Source organism: Balaenoptera physalus, assembly GCF_965194825.1.
Source record: "Balaenoptera physalus genome assembly, chromosome: 10".
In the NCBI taxonomy this organism is placed as follows: Eukaryota; Metazoa; Chordata; class Mammalia; order Artiodactyla; family Balaenopteridae; genus Balaenoptera; species Balaenoptera physalus.
The window spans coordinates 105209689-105227045 of record NC_138889.1 but is presented as its reverse complement, the minus strand read 5'-3'; the positions used below and the strand labels follow the sequence as shown (position 1 = coordinate 105227045).

The 17357-nt window shown below is 56.3% G+C and overlaps 1 protein-coding gene across 3 annotated transcripts; it reads left to right on the top strand.

Annotated features, from left to right (window-relative positions):
- The first annotated feature begins 1370 nt into the window (after positions 1-1370).
- Positions 1371-12703, top strand: CHRM1 (cholinergic receptor muscarinic 1). 3 transcript variants are annotated; one of them, XM_082478179.1, is made up of 3 exons: positions 1371-1951; positions 2393-2485; positions 10181-12703. In XM_082478179.1, the coding sequence occupies exon 3, from the start codon at positions 10258-10260 to the stop codon at positions 11638-11640; it is 1383 nt and encodes a 460-aa protein (XP_082334305.1). In that variant the 5' UTR covers positions 1371-1951; positions 2393-2485; positions 10181-10257; the 3' UTR covers positions 11641-12703. The 3 variants fall into 3 exon arrangements, with proteins under 3 accessions (XP_082334305.1, XP_082334306.1, XP_082334307.1); XM_082478180.1 differs by lacking the exon at positions 2393-2485; XM_082478181.1 differs by lacking the exons at positions 1371-1951; positions 2393-2485 and adding an exon at positions 8568-9727.
- The last annotated feature ends 4654 nt before the right edge of the window (positions 12704-17357 follow it).

Genomic DNA, 17357 nt, shown 5'->3' with positions numbered 1-17357 from the left:
ACCGGGCGAGCTCTGACCCGCCAGCTGACTCCGGGGTGGGAGGGGGTTGCTCAGATTCCTCTCTAAGCGGCAGCGTCTCCTGGACTTCAGAAGGGAGGGGTACTGGGCTCTTGCTCTAGCCTCAGCTGGCTTCGAGAAGCAGAGATGCCCCCACATGTACCTGCCACGTGTGCCCACCACTGGCATGATGGCCGCTGGCCACGCCCCAGGGACTCCAGTTTCTGCTCCACCGGACTCCCTTGGCAACTGGGCTCCAGCCTGAGGAAGCCCCAGGTTACCCTCAGGCATCAGGATTGAGAGGGGGTGCTGGGTGGGGGAAAGGGCAGGGGGCAAGTGGTGGGGCAGGTCCCAACCGCCTGACCCACTCCAGAGCCGTGGGCTCAGAGCCAGGGACCTGAGTGCAGACACTTGCCAACCACGTTTTCAACACGCCTCTGCTCTTCGGTTTTCTCATCTACATAGTGGGGATAACAGTTGATCTTGGTCCTTCCTACCCTCCGTCCCAGGGCTTCAGCATGGCCCAGTGAAGCAAAGGCCCGGCAGCCCAGCGGCAGCCTCCCCATGTCTGCTCCACGGTCAGCTCCCCAGGAGGTCTCAAGGGCCAGGTGAGGGTGGGGCAGGACCCAGGTCTCTATGGCTAAAGGCCCCCAGGGGTTCTATCTCTGAGGAAACTCAGCCCAGAAATCCAAACCGGCCTGGGGGAGAGGGGTGCTGGCCAAGCGGTTGCGCTAAGGGATGTGGAGCGGAAGGGCAGGCTTATCACTTCCCAGGTGCACACCTGTGAGCCCCGAGTGGGAGTCAGGGAGACAGAGTTTGACAAGCTGGGAGGAGAGCTGTCTGTCTGCCTGTCTGTCTGTCTTCCAAGTGGAAGCTGGGGGTGGAACAGGCAGGGTGGTAGAGGCTGCCTCCCTTGTCAAAATTAGCAAGTTCCACAGTTGGGCAACACTCAGACACACACCGAATACAGACACGCACACGTCCTGGCTCCAGACCCACAGGGCGACACCTGCATTTACACCGGCTGCATGCTGACATGCGACTCAGGGACACACATGTGCGGGGCACTCAGCAACATGTGGAGCAGGCATACGGCCCCCCACTTGTCCCCGCAAACCCGACACCCGTGTGCCCTCACACCCAGCTGTGCGGCAGGGACAGAAAACAGCGCACCGCCCAGCACGCGGGCTCAGCCGTTCAGCCCCGGGCGGGGCGGGTGAGCCAGCCCTCTGGGTCTGTTCCAAGTTGGAGCCTCTCACGTGAGGCCCAATGTGTCATTTCCAAACAGAAGGAATCTAGCTCCTTCGCAGCAGGGAGGAAGAGCAGGGTGTGGGGCTGGGTGGGTGGGCGCGTGGGCATGTGCAGGGGGCAGGGCGTATGTGGAGGGAAACAGGCATGTGAATGCCGGGGTGTGTATGGCGGGGCATGGTGCACGCTGCCTGGGGTCTCTAAGGTTGGGTGGGGGAAGGAGCCCCGGAAACAGTGTGCCTTTGTGAGGGTGTCTGTGTGTCGCCGAGTCTGTGTGCATTGGGTGTGGGTGTTTGTCTCCCTGTATCTGCCTTCTCTCCCGTTCTGGACTTTCAGCCTTCCTGGGCTCATCTTCCTCATGTCCTACACCCTCCCTCTCAGGACTCGAATTTGGTGCCCTAGTAGAGAAGGGGGCCACGCTCCAGGACCCAGTCCAACCCCGGACACTGCCTGAGGCTTCCCTCCAGCTCCCCCTCCCTTCCTTTCCTCTCTTTTCTCCCTCCCTCTCTTTCTCTTCCTCCCTCCCCCCCACCCCAGGCTGGCGTGCCAGGGGGTGGGACATGCCAATCACTAGCTGTGCCTCTCCGGCTGCCAGCACAGGGCGCAGCTCCCCCCAGGAGCCAGGTGTTTGGGTCCCTGGAGACACCGTCGGCCCCCGGACAGGCAGTGGAGCTGAGGAACCTTCAGACTTCTCTCCAGCCCCATGGTGAGTACATTTGGGAGGGGCTCCACCGAGGTGGGGGCAGGAGAAGCAGGGTCCTTGAGCAAGGCAGGGACCAGAACCAGAAGGAAATGGGGATGGACCCTAGACAGAGGAGGGGGCCAGGGAGGGGTCTAGAGGCCCAGGGGGCTCTGTAGCTTTGGACACTGGCTGCTCCAAGTACCCCATCTCCTGGCTTCGAGTGGATACACCTAATGTTTTTCTGGGATTCAGCTGGGAAAGGAGATGGAAACCCCCTTAGGAAACTGGACCTGGAGCCCAGAAGGGATTAGGTTGCCACACAGCAGGCAGAGTCTCCAAATCCCAGGGACAGAGTGAGGAGGGCAGGGGGCCAGGGGGTAGCCCTTGCCACCAGGATGCTGTGGGAGGTTGACCCCCCCCAAAACAGGGGTGCCAGTCCCAGTACCTCCTCCTCTCCTCCCTCAGGGAACCCTGAATCCCACCACCCCCATCCACATTCAACCCCTCCAAGATGGACTGAACCAGGCTGCTGGCCCGATGGACAAGCAGGATACCAAGGTGGGTGCCGGGCCAGAAGCCAGCAGGAGACCAGGTCAAGAGCTCCCGGGCTCTTGGGGGATATGGGCACATGGGTGGCCATGCCAGCCAGGGGACGTGGTCCCGATGTGTGCAGCCACCCAGAGGGCCCTCCCTGTGTCCACAGCACCTTGGGATCCTGCAGGGCAGGTCTCAACCCTAAGTCCAGGTAATGCATAGTTACTAATGGGCACCCACGCCAGGTACCCATCCTAGGACCCCCAGAGCACAACGTGGGGATGGACTGGAGGCCAGGAGCTCTGATTCTTGCAGAGTGCCAGCTCCTGAGCTGGCAGCTGGGGAGGGGTTGGGCGGCATTCATTGGGTCGCTCAGACAAATGCTGCTTGGGGGTTGTCAGTGCCAGTGGACAGGGGTTCACTGCTTCCCACAAAACATACCTGCGGACTGACCCAGGGCCTCCTGCCCAACTGGCCAGAAGCAGCCGGACAGTCTCCTGCCCCTGAGAAATCAGCTGCTCACTGAGCTGTCAGGTACGAGTTAGTTCTCTGCCCCTTGACCTCAGCCACTAGGCAAGCTGTGATCACCACTGCATTACAGAAGGCAGGGGAGGAAATGACGAAATGGGGCTGCAGAAGGTGTGACTCTTGGCTCTTCGGCTGGGGCCTGGAGGTCTGAGAACTAGATTCCCAAGTGCAAAGAGGAGTCAGAGTGTCAAGAAGGGAGTAGGTAGAGGTCATGTCAGACTAAAAAGGAACCTCCCCATTGTACAGATGGAGAGACTGAGGCTGAGGAAGGGGAAGGGACATGCTCATGGTCACAGAAGGGATATTTAGGGGTGCAGCTGGGGCTTGGACCCCATTCTCCTCACCCTCAGCACAGCGCTGAACTCCTACCTCCCTGAGCAGGATGACAGGGTGGGGGAAGCAGCGAGCTCTGTGAACGGGAGCTTGGGCTCCTGGGCGGGCGGGGGAGAGGTGGGTGAATATCTCCCTAGGTTTCCGTTCTGCTGTGATGCCATGGTGATGCCTAGAAAGATGGAGGAGGGAGGGAGGGAGGGAGGGAGAGACAAGAAAGGAAATGGGGAGGGGAGCGCAAGGAGTGATGAGCAGGGGGCATGCGGAGTGTAGACGAGGGGCAGGGCACTTCTGATGCCACCTGGCAAAGTGAGGTCTAGGGCCCAGCCTGCTAACTGCCAGGCTCTGACATGGTCTGGCTAAAGTTGGGCAACTGGTTAAGGCCCATCAACAGTGAGAGTATGTGGCACTGATTCTAAGGCTGACGCTCCTCTTCCGGTTCAGCCGTGCGTTTATGAAAATTTAACTGATGGCTGCTGCCCTCCGCAGGGCTAGTTGGCACTCCCAGTGGTGACTGTTGAGCCTGAAAAGGTGATAAATTGTATCAGTTCACCCCTTCCTTTCCAAGGCCAGACATCAGAGGTGGAAGTTTTATGCACCTTTAATGGTGCTACCTTCAGAGAAAAATTAACCCCGGGGGAGAGAGCCACCTCTGACAAGCTGGCTTCTGGGTTAAGGCCCCAGCAGAAGGGACGGGTCAGGAGGCCTGGACAGAGGAGCGCCCTCGATGCACTTGTGAGGTCCCAGGTGCCCAGCCCCACAGCCCTCACCTCGTACCTCCTTCTCCCCAATATCGTCTGTTCTCTCCAGCCAGGGTTCTGCCGACTTCCACGTCCAGAATCACAAGATGGCTTCACTCCCCGCTCCTGAATCTCTTGCCCAGCACCCCCTCATTCTCTGCCTCCCCTTCTGCTCTCCTTGGCCAGTGGTAAGATTCAGGAAGCCCTAGTGTTCAGGAATCCCTCTCCCCAGCAATCTCTCCCCTCCCCCTTCCTCTCACCAACCAGATGCCCGGCCCCCGGGGATTGGTCCAGGACGCTGGCGGTCAACAATCTGGCCTGCTCTGCTAGAGGCTCTGACCTCATCCCTTAACTCTTTGAGCCCAGGCTGATGTTTTCCTCCCCAACACTGACAGGCGCCATCCCAAGCCCGCGCCTGTCCTGTTACCTCACTCGACTTCCCTGCAGCAGGTGAGGCAGGGTTTCCTTGGTCCATTTTACAGATAAGGATGTTCTTGGGTATTTTGCTCTCAAGCCAGGTAGGGCCTCACCGAGGGGACAGGGACCTGGCAGGTGCAGGGATACAGGAACTGGACAGAGCAGAGACCACACTCTGGAGCCAGTTCAAACTGCCATCCCCTCACCCCCGCCACCGCAGGCCCATCCTCATGCCCGAAGTCCTGAAGTCAATCAGGAGGATTCCGTGTACACATTCATGGGTTTATTCCACAGATATTTACTGAGCCACTGATGTGTGCCAAGCAAAGAGCTACAGCTGGACCACCCCCTTCCCATAGCACTGTGATCATACATCACCCAGAGAGATGACAGACACTGTCACACACATACACACACACAGGCCAGATTCTAAAGGAAGGACTGATTCCTCCCTATTGGCTGATTCAAACTAGGGTTTGGCCAATCTAGCTGGTCCAAGTGGGCAAGGAGGCCATTGAGCACTCCCCAATCCCCACAGCAGTTTAGAGTAGGGGTCAAGAGGTTAGCCCCAGAGGCAGACTACCTGGGTCCAAATCCTGACTGCATCACTGATGAGCTCTCAGGTCCTTAAGATCTGAAAGCCTCATTGCCCCTTTTGCAAGTTGAAGATAATAGAACCTACTTCCCAAGGGTTTGTAACAGGTCAATTAAATCATGTATGTAATGCTTAGAGCCATGTCTGGTTATAGTAAGCAGTCTGTAAATATTAGTTGCTGTGATAATATTAATAATATTATTAAAAGCTCCCAACAACCTTCATCAGGAAGCCACAGACCTGGGCAGAAAAGCACCTCCTGCTTCCTTTCCACCTTCCTGTACCCCAGACACCCTCAGAGGATGAGTTCCAACCCATCCTCACAAAGAGTCACCCTCATCATTTCTTATTCTCACTCAGCAATGCACACATCCTCACATACAAACACTCATCCTACAGGAGGGTGACCAGGTCGGGACAGTCACTTGCCCAAGGTCACACAGCAAGACAAGAGCAGAGACGGGGCTTGAAGCAGAGGCAGTGCAAGGACTTCCTTGAGGAGTCTCCCCCCCAGGCCCTGCAATCCTCATTTACCAACTCCCCCAACCCCATGGATGTTTTCACAGAATATGCTATGCAAATACAGCTTCCAGCCCCCCTTTCAACCAGACGGCTAACCCTAAGCCCCTCCTTCGTAGAAATTCTGGCGCTGCGGCTGAACCCTGGCACCCTGACTTTCAGCCCAGAGCTCGTCCGCGCAGGGGAATCAGCCACAGTCACTGGAAGCCATGTTCCTTCTCAGCCATCAACTCGCTGACCCTTCAGTAGCCTTGAAGAGGCAGAGGATTGCCCCCAATAAGGAGCTAAGGAGACTCGCCCAAGGTCACACAGCGAGGACCAGAGCAGGAACCTTCTCTGGAGTAAATTACTGTCCAAGAGGGGTTTGGGGGAGGACCCCCACTTCTGATGGTGGAGGAAGGGCAGAGTCATTGACAGCCCTGTTCTTGGGCTGACTCCCAGGGGCTCCGAAGGTCCAGGGGGTGGCAAGAACCAGGGTCCAGTTCCCCAGAACTTCTGCCCTTCTCCTTCCCCGAGCTGTCCCCGATGGGAGCCCATAGGTGGGGCAGAGAGGGTCCACCAAGCGGAAAGAGCGCAGGCATTGGAGCCTGCAGGTCCCGTGCTGAGAGAAGCTAAGTGAGCCTTCAGCCTCTGCAGCCTCACCTCTGGGACATGGTTCCATTTCACAGATGAGGGTATTCTTGGCTATTTTTTCAAGCTATTTTGAGGTCTTGGTGCTCTGGAGCCATCTTGAGATCTTGGTTTCAGGAGCCTGTAAAATCTCCCCAGATGTCAGCCCGGTCCAACTCCTCCACTGTACAAATGAGCAGTCTGGGGACCAGAGAGGGGCTGTGCCTGGGGTCTGGAGGGGAAGGGGCAGGTGAGGGTTCGCTGAGCAGTGGGTCGGAATGAGGAGATGGGAATAATAACAGAGGCCTTTGACTGAGTGTCATTTCAGTGCCAGGCACTTTGGATACTATTATCCCCATCAGCTCAGGGATGCAGGGCTGCAGGGAAGGAAAGGTTAAGTCGTTGCCGATGATCACACAGCTAGGAAGGGACAGCTTGGAGATTCAAACCTAGGGCTGTGGTCCGCAACGCAGGAATTAGGGTGAGGCAAGTGAGGTACTCGCCTTGGAGCAAAATTTCAAGGTGGGGGGCTCACAAAAATACCTCACTAGTCAAGATAAATAATATTGTAATGTAATATTTTTTTTTTAGTAGCACCTTTAATTATTATTTATTTATTTATTTATTTATTTGGCTGTGTTGGGTCTTCGTTTCTGTGCGAGGGCTTTCTCTAGTTGCGGCAAGCGGGGGCCACTCTTCATCGCGGTGCGCAGGCCTCTCACTATCGCGGCCTCTCTTGTTGCGGAGCACAGGCTCCAGATGCGCAGGCTCAGTAGTTGTGGCTCATGGGCCTAGTTGCTCCGCGGCATGTGGGATCCTCCCAGACCAGGGCTCGAACCCGTGTCCCCTGCATTGGCAGGTGGATTCCCAACCACTGCGCCACCAGGGAAGCCCTAATGTAATATTTTTAAAAATCAAATAGCAAACTACAGCGCACAGGCGGTCTGCTTTTGTAAATCAAGTTTTGTCAGAACCAGGGCCAGGATTAGTGCGAGGCATGGGTGATAGGGGTGTCTGTGCAAGTGCGGGGCTGGATCCTGTCTTGGTTTAAAATTGTGTTCATGATGGATGTTTTGCATTGATTTCTATTCTTTAAATATTGCATTAAAATGTTATTTTCTTGATTGACTGAGTTTGGGGCATCTCCTTAAATTTTGTACCCAAGGCAAGTGCCTCACTCCCCCCGCCCTAGTCCTAGCCCTGCTGTGGCATAAGGACCAAGTACAATGGCAGAACGCTTGGCCGCAACGTGCCCAGACAGACGGGAGGCCCCTACAGCTGTGGAGGGTATAGCCTCACACGCCCTAAAGCTCCTCTTCTGACCCAGCCTTTGCACATCTTGGCCCAGGGAGCCGCTGGGGGCTACAGAGCTGCTCCAGGGCACCCAGGGGTTGGGGGGGTGAGGCAGCACCCAGTCTAGGAGTCGGGAGACCTTGGGCTACACAACGCCTTCTTCCCTTTTTTCTCTGGGCCTCAGTTGCTCGATTTCTGCAATGGGCACAAACAGCACTGAGTCCAGAAGATCAAAGGGACAAGAGTTGTTCAGGGTCACCTTGTCAAGGGTGTTTTCCACCAGCGACCTCACGGGGAAAAGCCCCAGCGCCCGCAGTCTGATCTCACCCTCCCGCCCAGCGCCTGACTTTGGTTAAGAGAGGAGGATGCAACAAAACTCAGTAAGCAAGATAAATCATATTTTAATGTAATATTTCTTAGTTCAAATTGGCAAACTATGGCCCCCAGGCCGACCATCAGTTTTTATAAATAAAGTTTCATTGGAACGTACTGCTTGGGCTCCAATCCTGGTTCCTACCTTAGCTGTGTGATCTTGTGCATATTCTCGTGCTTTTCTCAGCCTCAGTTTCTTCATCTGTAAGATGGAGAGAAAAACAACCCCTAGGTCATAGGTTCCCCATTAAGGTTAAGTGAGATAGGGCACATAAGTACTCTGAGCAGCGACTGGCCCTCAGGGACGCTAAATAACAGCAATGACCGTTATTATTAGTTACTGTTGTCCCAGTATTAGAATTTTTTTTTTCTTTTGGCCGTGCCACTCGGCATGCGGGATCTTAGTTCCCCGACCGGGGATCGAACCCATGCCCCCTGAAGTGGAAGTTCAGAGCCCTAACCACTGGACCGCCAGGGAATTCCCCATAGTATTAGAAATTTTTAATCGAAGAAGCAGACACTGCTAGGCAGGAGGGAGCCCTCGTTACTACCCGTGCTGAGAGTCAATGGGAACTTAGTGTTTACCATGGACCAGGGCTGTTGTAAGTACTTTATATCTATTGACTCTTTAAGCCTCGTGATAATTCCTCGATGTATTAGCCTCACAATAATTCCTCCATGTATTAGGTAGGGACTAACATTATCCCCGTTTGTCAGTTGAGGAAACCGAGGCACACAGCAGTTACATCGCTAGCGGAGACCATACACCCAGTACGTGGTGTAGCGTGGATTCAAATGCGGACACTCTGACTCCAGAGTCTGGGTCCTTCAACCAGGATGTCACCTGTGCCCCCTCACGTGCAAATTGTCCCAGACACACAAGCACTGACAGCCACGGCTTTTCTTGCTTGTTCTGTCACACTCTGAACTCATGCTGAGAGTTGCTGTCACACGCACTGACAGTACACCCCAGGTCACACACCACCGAGGCATCCATCATGCAGCGACCCCCTCACAGGCTCTAGTCTCTCTGTCACAGACCAGGTCCCAAGAAACACCAGGGTTTGCTGGGTCCCTGCCCAACGTCTCTCTTTTGGAATTTTTCCAACAATACAGCCCCTGAAGCCACAGCTGCAGGTAGGAGGAGACCCCAATCTCTTCAACAAACAGAAGGATGCCTGAAGCCCAGAACAGGAAGGAAGCAGCCAAAACATACAGCAGCAAGGCCATGGCTGAGCGGTGGAGGCCCCTGCCCGGCCAGGAGTCACTAAGAGCTGTGGCTTTTCTCTCTTCCCACCCTTAGTGCCTGAGCTGGACTCCAGCTTCAGGAAAAGTCTGGGGCATCTTCTGGTTCCCCTTGCTGCCCTCCACTCAGCTGGGGCCCAGGAGCCCAGTGGGGAGGTGGAGGAGTCCTCCCATGCCTCGTCTGGGGCCAGACCCCCGCTTATCTGGGAGCTGAGGCCCTCGCCCCTGCTGCCTGCTTTTACTCCGGATTGTCAGCCACTGGCAAGCGTCCGGGCCCAGCACAACGTCCCCTGCTGCCCTCACAGAGGGTCCGATCCAGCCCCAAACCGCGCACAAGCACACACACGCAGGCGCACACACACAGCACCCCTCTGCTCCCATCTCTTTCCCCTGTCTTCTCTGGAGCCCTCCCCTGCCTTCCCATCTCTCCTTATTTGATGGAAGAATCCCACCGGATCTTCACGTGCTCCGAGAGTGAGCGAGGGAAGTGGGCTCTGATCACACTCACCACCTGTGTCGCCACGGGCAGGTCTTGGAGCTGCTCGGAGCCACGGTTGCCTCAGTGAAATGGGGTCCATGAGAGACCTTCCTCCTACAAATGTTCAACAATTAAATTAGGTAATTCAGTTAAGTGCTTAGCACTGTGTCTGGCATGTAGTAACTACTCAGTAAATGAGAGCTTTAATAAAATTGAGTGAAATGCTTTGAAAATTTGGCAGTCCCGTATACAAAGCGAGTCTCCCCCACTCCTGCCACATGAGCAAGACAAGCATTAGTAGCAATTTCCCGATGAGAAAATTGAGGCTCGGGGTCTGAATGGTGAAGTGGGAATGAGGGCTCAGATCTCTGGATTCCAAAGCCATCCCCGGCCCCCGCCCCGTGCTGCTGGTAAATCCATTAAAGCCTGGGAAAGTGCATTATAAGTGACGGGGTGTGGGCACCAGTAAGGGGGGTGTGACGCTGTCTGGCCTGCAGCTCTGAGAGGGCAGAGGCTTTGCTCCCAGCACCTCCCACTCTGGACTCTGGGAGACGTCCAGCAGCCCAACCCAAGCCTGTGTCCTCTCTTTTCAGGCGATGACCGCCCCCAAGGAAGGCCTGCACTGTGACTAGAGGAAGGGGCTGCCCCCCATCGACCCCACCCAGCCACCATGAATACCTCAGCCCCACCCGCCGTCAGCCCCAACATCACCGTCCTGGCACCGGGAAAGGGTCCCTGGCAAGTGGCCTTCATTGGGATCACCACGGGCCTCCTGTCACTGGCCACGGTGACGGGCAACCTGCTGGTACTCATCTCCTTCAAGGTCAACACGGAGCTCAAGACGGTCAACAACTACTTCCTGCTGAGCCTGGCCTGTGCCGACCTCATCATTGGCACCTTCTCCATGAACCTCTACACCACGTATCTGCTCATGGGCCACTGGGCTCTGGGCACGCTGGCCTGCGACCTCTGGCTGGCCCTGGACTACGTGGCCAGCAACGCCTCGGTCATGAACCTGCTGCTCATCAGCTTTGACCGCTACTTCTCCGTGACCCGGCCCCTGAGCTACCGCGCCAAGCGCACACCCCGCCGGGCGGCCCTGATGATCGGCCTGGCCTGGCTGGTTTCTTTCATCCTCTGGGCCCCAGCCATCCTCTTCTGGCAGTACCTGGTAGGGGAGCGGACGGTGCTGGCCGGGCAGTGCTACATCCAGTTCCTCTCCCAGCCCATCATCACCTTTGGCACAGCCATGGCTGCCTTCTACCTCCCTGTCACGGTCATGTGCACGCTCTACTGGCGCATCTACCGGGAGACAGAGAACCGGGCCCGGGAGCTGGCGGCCCTGCAGGGCTCCGAGACGCCGGGGAAGGGGGGTGGCAGCAGCAGCAGCTCAGAGAGGTCCCAGCCAGGGGCTGAGGGCTCCCCGGAGACCCCTCCAGGGCGCTGCTGCCGCTGCTGCCGAGCGCCCCGGCTACTCCAGGCCTACAGCTGGAAGGAGGAGGAGGAGGAGGACGAAGGCTCCATGGAGTCCCTCACGTCCTCGGAGGGTGAGGAGCCCGGCTCCGAGGTGGTGATCAAGATGCCCATGGTGGACCCCGAGGCGCAGGCCCCCTCCAAGCAGCCGCCCCGGAGCTCCCCGAATACGGTCAAGAGGCCGACCCGGAAGGGGCGTGAGCGAGCGGGCAAGGGCCAGAAGCCCCGCGGGAAGGAGCAGCTGGCCAAGCGGAAGACCTTCTCGCTGGTCAAGGAGAAGAAGGCGGCTCGGACCCTGAGCGCCATCCTGCTGGCCTTCATCCTCACCTGGACACCGTACAACATCATGGTGCTGGTGTCCACTTTCTGCAAGGACTGTGTTCCCGAGACCCTGTGGGAGCTGGGCTACTGGCTGTGCTACGTCAACAGCACCATCAACCCCATGTGCTATGCGCTCTGCAACAAAGCCTTCCGGGACACCTTCCGCCTGCTGCTGCTCTGCCGCTGGGACAAGCGTCGCTGGCGCAAGATCCCCAAGCGCCCCGGCTCTGTGCACCGCACCCCCTCCCGCCAATGCTGATGGCCCCTCGCCTGTGTCCCTCCACCCCAGGCCCCGGTGGAAAGCGGGCAGGCGCTGTGACCTCAGACCCAGGGTCCTGCTCAGGCCCCACCGGCCTTCTCAGGCCCCTAGGTCACCTTCCTGCACGGCCCAGGGAGACCCTGCCAACTTTCCAAATTTTGCTGTTCCCAGGCAGGGAGGGGCACCCGGGGAACTGGTTTTTCTGTTCCCTGCGGGGTGGGAATGGGCTGTTCACCAGGAAGAAGGCCCAGGAGGAGGAGCCCGGCTTTGGCTTCCTTGTTTGTGTTTAGACAGGAAGTCTGTCCTGGGCCAGCAGTGCGGGCCAGGAGAAAGGAGGTTTAACCGTGCAGTCATCCTTGGCCCAGGGGCTGGCCTGGATTGAGTGGGAGACGGCACCCCCTGCCAGCAGGGAACTGACACCAACCACTGAGTCAGAAGCTGGGCCCAAAGGGAGCATCCCCCGCCCTCCCCGGGGACCCCCTCCCTCCCCAGGCACAGCCCACTCTGCTGGGCCCTAGGCACACTCTCTGGGATTATCCAGCCTCCCTACACATGTCCCCAGAGTGTCCCTAGGTGGGTCACCCCCAAGGCAAATGTCCAAGCATCAGCAGGACAATGACACCAGAGGGGACCAGCACGGTTAGTCACCCCATCCAAGTCCCGAGGCAGCAGCAGGACCAGGCGCCAGGTGTCCCCACTGTCCCACTATGTCGTTTCCCTGGGAGTGAGGGGCAGGGGTGCCTGCTGTCCAGCCCCACACCTATACCCCCTGCCCCAGAGAAACCCTCAGTCCCGCCCTCCCTGGCTCACAGATGCCACCTGGATAGATCTGTTCCATCAGATCTAGCCAGGCCTCCCGCATGCTGCCTGCCTCCGGCCCCATCCCAACCGGCCTGGCCCAGCCAACAGGTTCTCTCCTGTGAGCTCCCCAATCCGACCCATGCATGGCCTCCCAGCCACCCTTATCTCCAGGCCCAGCCTGGTCCCAAATGTTCTTTCCTCCTGACCTCAGCAAGTGCTGAGTCTGTGAATAAAGCCACATAACCAGCGGGCGCTAAGGGGCCTTCTTCCCTGTGTTGGCTTTTTTTTTTTTTTTTTTTTTATTTGGCCGCACCTCGAAGCTTGCGGGATCTTAGTTCCCCGCAGGGATGGAACTCATGCCCCCTGCAGTGGAAGCGAGGAGTCCTAACCACTGGACCGCCAGGGAATTCTCTCGAGGACCTGGTCTTAAGCCAGGGCAGGAGGGGGCAGGGAGGGTCCAAGCACCGTAAGAAATGGGCCACTGCCCTGAGAGTGGTCTCAGGAGGGGCAGCACAGAGTGGCTGGATCTACTGAAACCTGTGGGCCCAGCACCTAGGGTCCCCGGCTCAGGTGAGTAGGGCTGTAGTGGGCAGAGCCGTCTCCCGGAAGCAAAGTTGCTGAGTGGTTATATTTTACTACAGTGAAAGATGCAAATTAGAGTCAGCGAAGGATGAAGGTGCACAGGCAGAGTCCAGGAGAGAGCAGCTGCGAGCTTCTACTGTCCTCTCCCAGTGGAGTTATGGAGACAGCGCTTAATTCTCCCAGCAACAATGAGTCACCAACCAGGAAACACAGTTTCCAGCTGCATGAAGTATTGCCAACCAGCAAAGCTGAGCCAAGTCTTGGTGTCCAGTGTTTAATGGAGGCTCCTGACCACTCACATAGCTGACCTTACTTAGTCTCCAGCCCCTCCAGAGGCTAAACTGATACCGAGAGGCCCATGGCCCCCAGATAAGCAAAGACACTCTTATCAGGCAAGATATTCCCAGGGTTTAGGGGCTGTCTCCCAGGAGCCAGGCAAGGGCCAAACCTTTCTTTGGAATGTGCGGCTTTTGGACAACCCAGACCTGCTGAGTTAATCCTTCAGTGCACAGCGCTCCTGTCCGGTAGCATCAGTATCACCTGGGAACTTAATTAGATGTATAAGTTCTCAGGGTCACCCCAGATTTACTGAATCAGAAACTCTAGGGGTGGATCCGAGCCATCTGTTTCAGCAAGCCGTCCAGGTGATTGTGATGCAGGCTGAAGTTTGAGAAATGCTGGCCTAGAGGAATGAGGTCCCAGGTGGGGCTAAACCCTTACAGAGAGAGAGAGTGAAGATTCACCCCACACACAGCTGTCAGGACTCCCAGAACCCTTTGAAAAGGAAGCTTCCGAAGCTATGGGCAGGGGCAATCCACTCAAGAGGTGGACAGGACAGCCCAGCCCAGGGCTGCCAGGTGCACAGCACTGTGGAGAATGACTGTAGGACACAAAGCCCATCCCCTTCTCCCACAGCACAGCTTCCTGGGTTGTCAGATCAAGACCTTGAGAGGGTCCCTCCCTGGCCACCGCTGAGCCCTGAGCCCCCTTTCGTGTTCAATGCCCTGCCCTGTGTTGAAGGCATTGGTCCTGGGATGCAAGTGAGGGGTTGCAGGGGAGACTGAGGAAGCCAAGCAGTATGGGGAGAGCAGGGGTGTTGGAATCAGACTGGCTTGACCTCTACTGGAGGCCAGGAGTTGGGGGGGGAGGGGCGGTCAAAGCTGGTACTCGGGTGAGGAATGGGGCTAGCAGGTCACATGTGTCCCTTGTCCCAGGCACAGGCCCGTGCCCCCTCCCCTCAAGCATGTCTCTTACTTTCAGGGTCCTCAGCCCTGAAAGGGGAAGGAGCCCTCCAGGAGCCTTAAGAGGATGAGACAGACTGTAGGAAAAGCACCTCAGTGGCTTTTGCCATAGGACCAGGCTGCTCGCAGGTGAAGGCCAGACACCAAGTCCATTTTCAGGCCCACACCTTTCCCTTCTTCTCCAGCATGGGTTTCTAAAAGAGTCCAGAGTCCCATCGCCCCAGCCCAGGGAGAAGAAACAGGGCTTGGAGAAAGGAATAGGGGTGGGGGAGAGTGTGCAATCCCAGAAGGCTTCCCAGAGATGGGATCTGTGCCCCGAAAGCCTCTGAAGCAAGATTACTGCAGAGCCAGCGGCCAGAAGTTGGTGGAGATGGCTGGAGCCCGACAGGAGAGGATGGCTGGACATGGCATCGTCCACCCCAAACACTGCACCCCCTCCCGCCTTGAGGGAATACTTCTCTGCCCCGGAAACAAGGGCGTTTTGTGCCAGAGCAGGAAGTAGGGAAAGAATAGGGTGGTTTTGTGAATGCCACCTCCTCCCGCTACCGGGCTGGAGCAGACCTAGAGAAGCGGGCGAGTTAGGAGTATTTCTCCTCCCGCCGGCCCCAACCCCTCCATTCCCATCGTGTCGCTTTAGCGCCATCTGCAGGCAGTCAAGGGAATAGCCCTGCCAAGAAAGGAGGCACTTAGAACCGGCCTGGACTGCTTCCCAGAGAATAGGAAGGACAACAGGACAAATGATAGAGTAGATCGTCTTGGCCACCTCAGCTCCTACCTCCACACCTCAGCAGGAACCCTAGGTCCCCGAAGGATCAGCTCACTTGGCTGATACTCCTCTGAGGCAGGCCCTACCTCTGTCCAGTATGCCAACCTCACCAGACAACTAGGAGATGGATGAGGGAAGACTGGCATCTACGGACAACGCCATATTCTCCTGGGCCTCTCCCAGAACTGGTGCTGACCAAATTGTAAATTCTCCCAGGTAGCTGCTCACCTTTTTTTTTTTTTTAATTATTTTTGGCTGCATTGGGTCTTCGTTGCTACGCACGGGTTTTCTCTAGTTGTGGAGAGCGGGGGCTACTCTTCGTTGCAGTGCACAGGCTTCTCATTGCGGTGGCTTCTCTTGTTGTGGAGCATGGGCTCTAGGCACGTGGACTTCAGTAGTTGTGGCGTGTGGGCTCAGTAGTTGTGGCTCGCGGGCTCTAGAGCTCAGGCTCTGTAGTTGTGGTGCACGGGCTTAGTTGCTCCGTGGCATGTGGGATCTTCCCGGACCAGGGCTTGCACCCGTGTTCCCTGCACTGGCAGGCAGATTCTTTTTTTTTTACAGGGAAGAGCCAAATCTGACTACATGTTGGATCTTTCTTTTTTTTTTTTTTTAGTTAATTTATTTATTTATTTATTTATTTTTGGCTGTGCTGGGTCTCGTTTCTGTGCGAGGGCTTTCTCTAGTTGCGGCAAGCAGGGGCCACTCTTCATCGCGGTGCGCGGGTCTCTCACTATCGCGGCCTCTCTTGTTGCGGAGCACAGGCTCCAGACGCGCAGGCTCAGCAGTTGTGGCTCACGGGCCCAGTTGCTCCGCGGCATGTGGGATCTTCCCAGACCAGGGCTCGACCCCGCATCCCCTGCATTGGCAGGCAGACTCTCAACCACTGCGCCACCAGGGAAGCCCTGGCAGGCGGATTCTTAACCACTGCGCCACCAGGGAAGTCCCCTGCTCACCTTTATAGCACAAAAGCCTTTTGAATGCCAGGTGCCCCACACCAGCCTCCAGCCTCTAAAGAGTTTGAGGTGATGCCTTTGTTCTTAGCATCTTTGGTGACACACACAAACTGTGTAACTCCACGAATCAGACTCTCACACAAAGTAGGTCTGAAAACTGTTCTCACTCTTCCCTCCTGGCCCCTGTATTTCCCCTGCCCCCCAGTTGCACTCCTCATCTTGGTATTTCTGGCCTGACTAGCACCACCATTCATGCAGTGCTCAACCCAGAAATCTGAATATTTCCCAAATTCATTCAGTTTTCTCCATCCGCCCTCTCCCCTCTGTCACTATCCTAACGCAGGCCTCTTGCCTGAAATGCTAATAATCACTTAATTCAGGGGTGACCAAATTTTTTCCATAAAAGGCCAGATAGTAAGTATTTGAGGCTCTGTGAGCCAAGAGGCAAAATGAAGGATATTTTTTTAGGTACTTATATATTATACAGTCTCTGTCACAACTCTGCCATTAGGGTCAAAAGCAGCCATGAACAACACATAAGTAAATGAACATGGCTGTGTTCCAGTAAAACTTGATTTGAATTTCACTGAGATTTGAATTTCATATAGTTTTCCTATGACACAAAATATTACTCTTCTTTTGATTTGCTTTTCAGCTATTTAAAAATGCAAAATCCATTCTTAGCTCACAGGGGATACAGACCCACAGGCCATAGTTTGCCCACCCCTGCCTAAATCGGTCCCACCCCCATCCATTCGCCATGCTTCAGCCAAAGGGCTTTTGCCAACACACAGATCTGACACTGTCAAACAGCTAGCCAATAACAGCTTGAGATTTCTTTTTTTTTTGGCTTCGTTGGGTCTTCGTTGCTGTGCATGGGCTTTCTCTAGTTGCAGCCAGCGGGGGCTACTCTTCGTTGCGTTGTGTGTGCTTTTCATGTGGTGGCTTCTCTTGTTGCGGAGCACGGGCTCTAGGCATGTAGGCTTCAGTAGTTGTGGCACACGGGCTCAGCAGTTGTGGCGCACAGGCTTAGTTGCTCCATGGCATGTGGGATCTTCCCGGACCAGAGCTCGAACCCATGTCCCCTCCATTGGCAGGCAGATTCTTAACCGCTGTGCTACCAGGGAAGTCCCAACAGCTTGAGATTAAAAAGCAAGCTCCTGGGCTTCCTTGGTGGCACAGTGGTTGAGAATCCACCTGCCAATGCAGGGGACATGGGTTCGAGCCCTGGTCCGGGAGGATCCCACATGCCGCGGAGCAACTAAGCCCGTGCGCCACAACTGCTGGGCCTGTGCTCTAGGGCCTGCGAGCCACAACTACTGAGCCTGCGTGCCACAACTACTGAAGCCCATGCACCTAGAGCCCGTGCTCCAC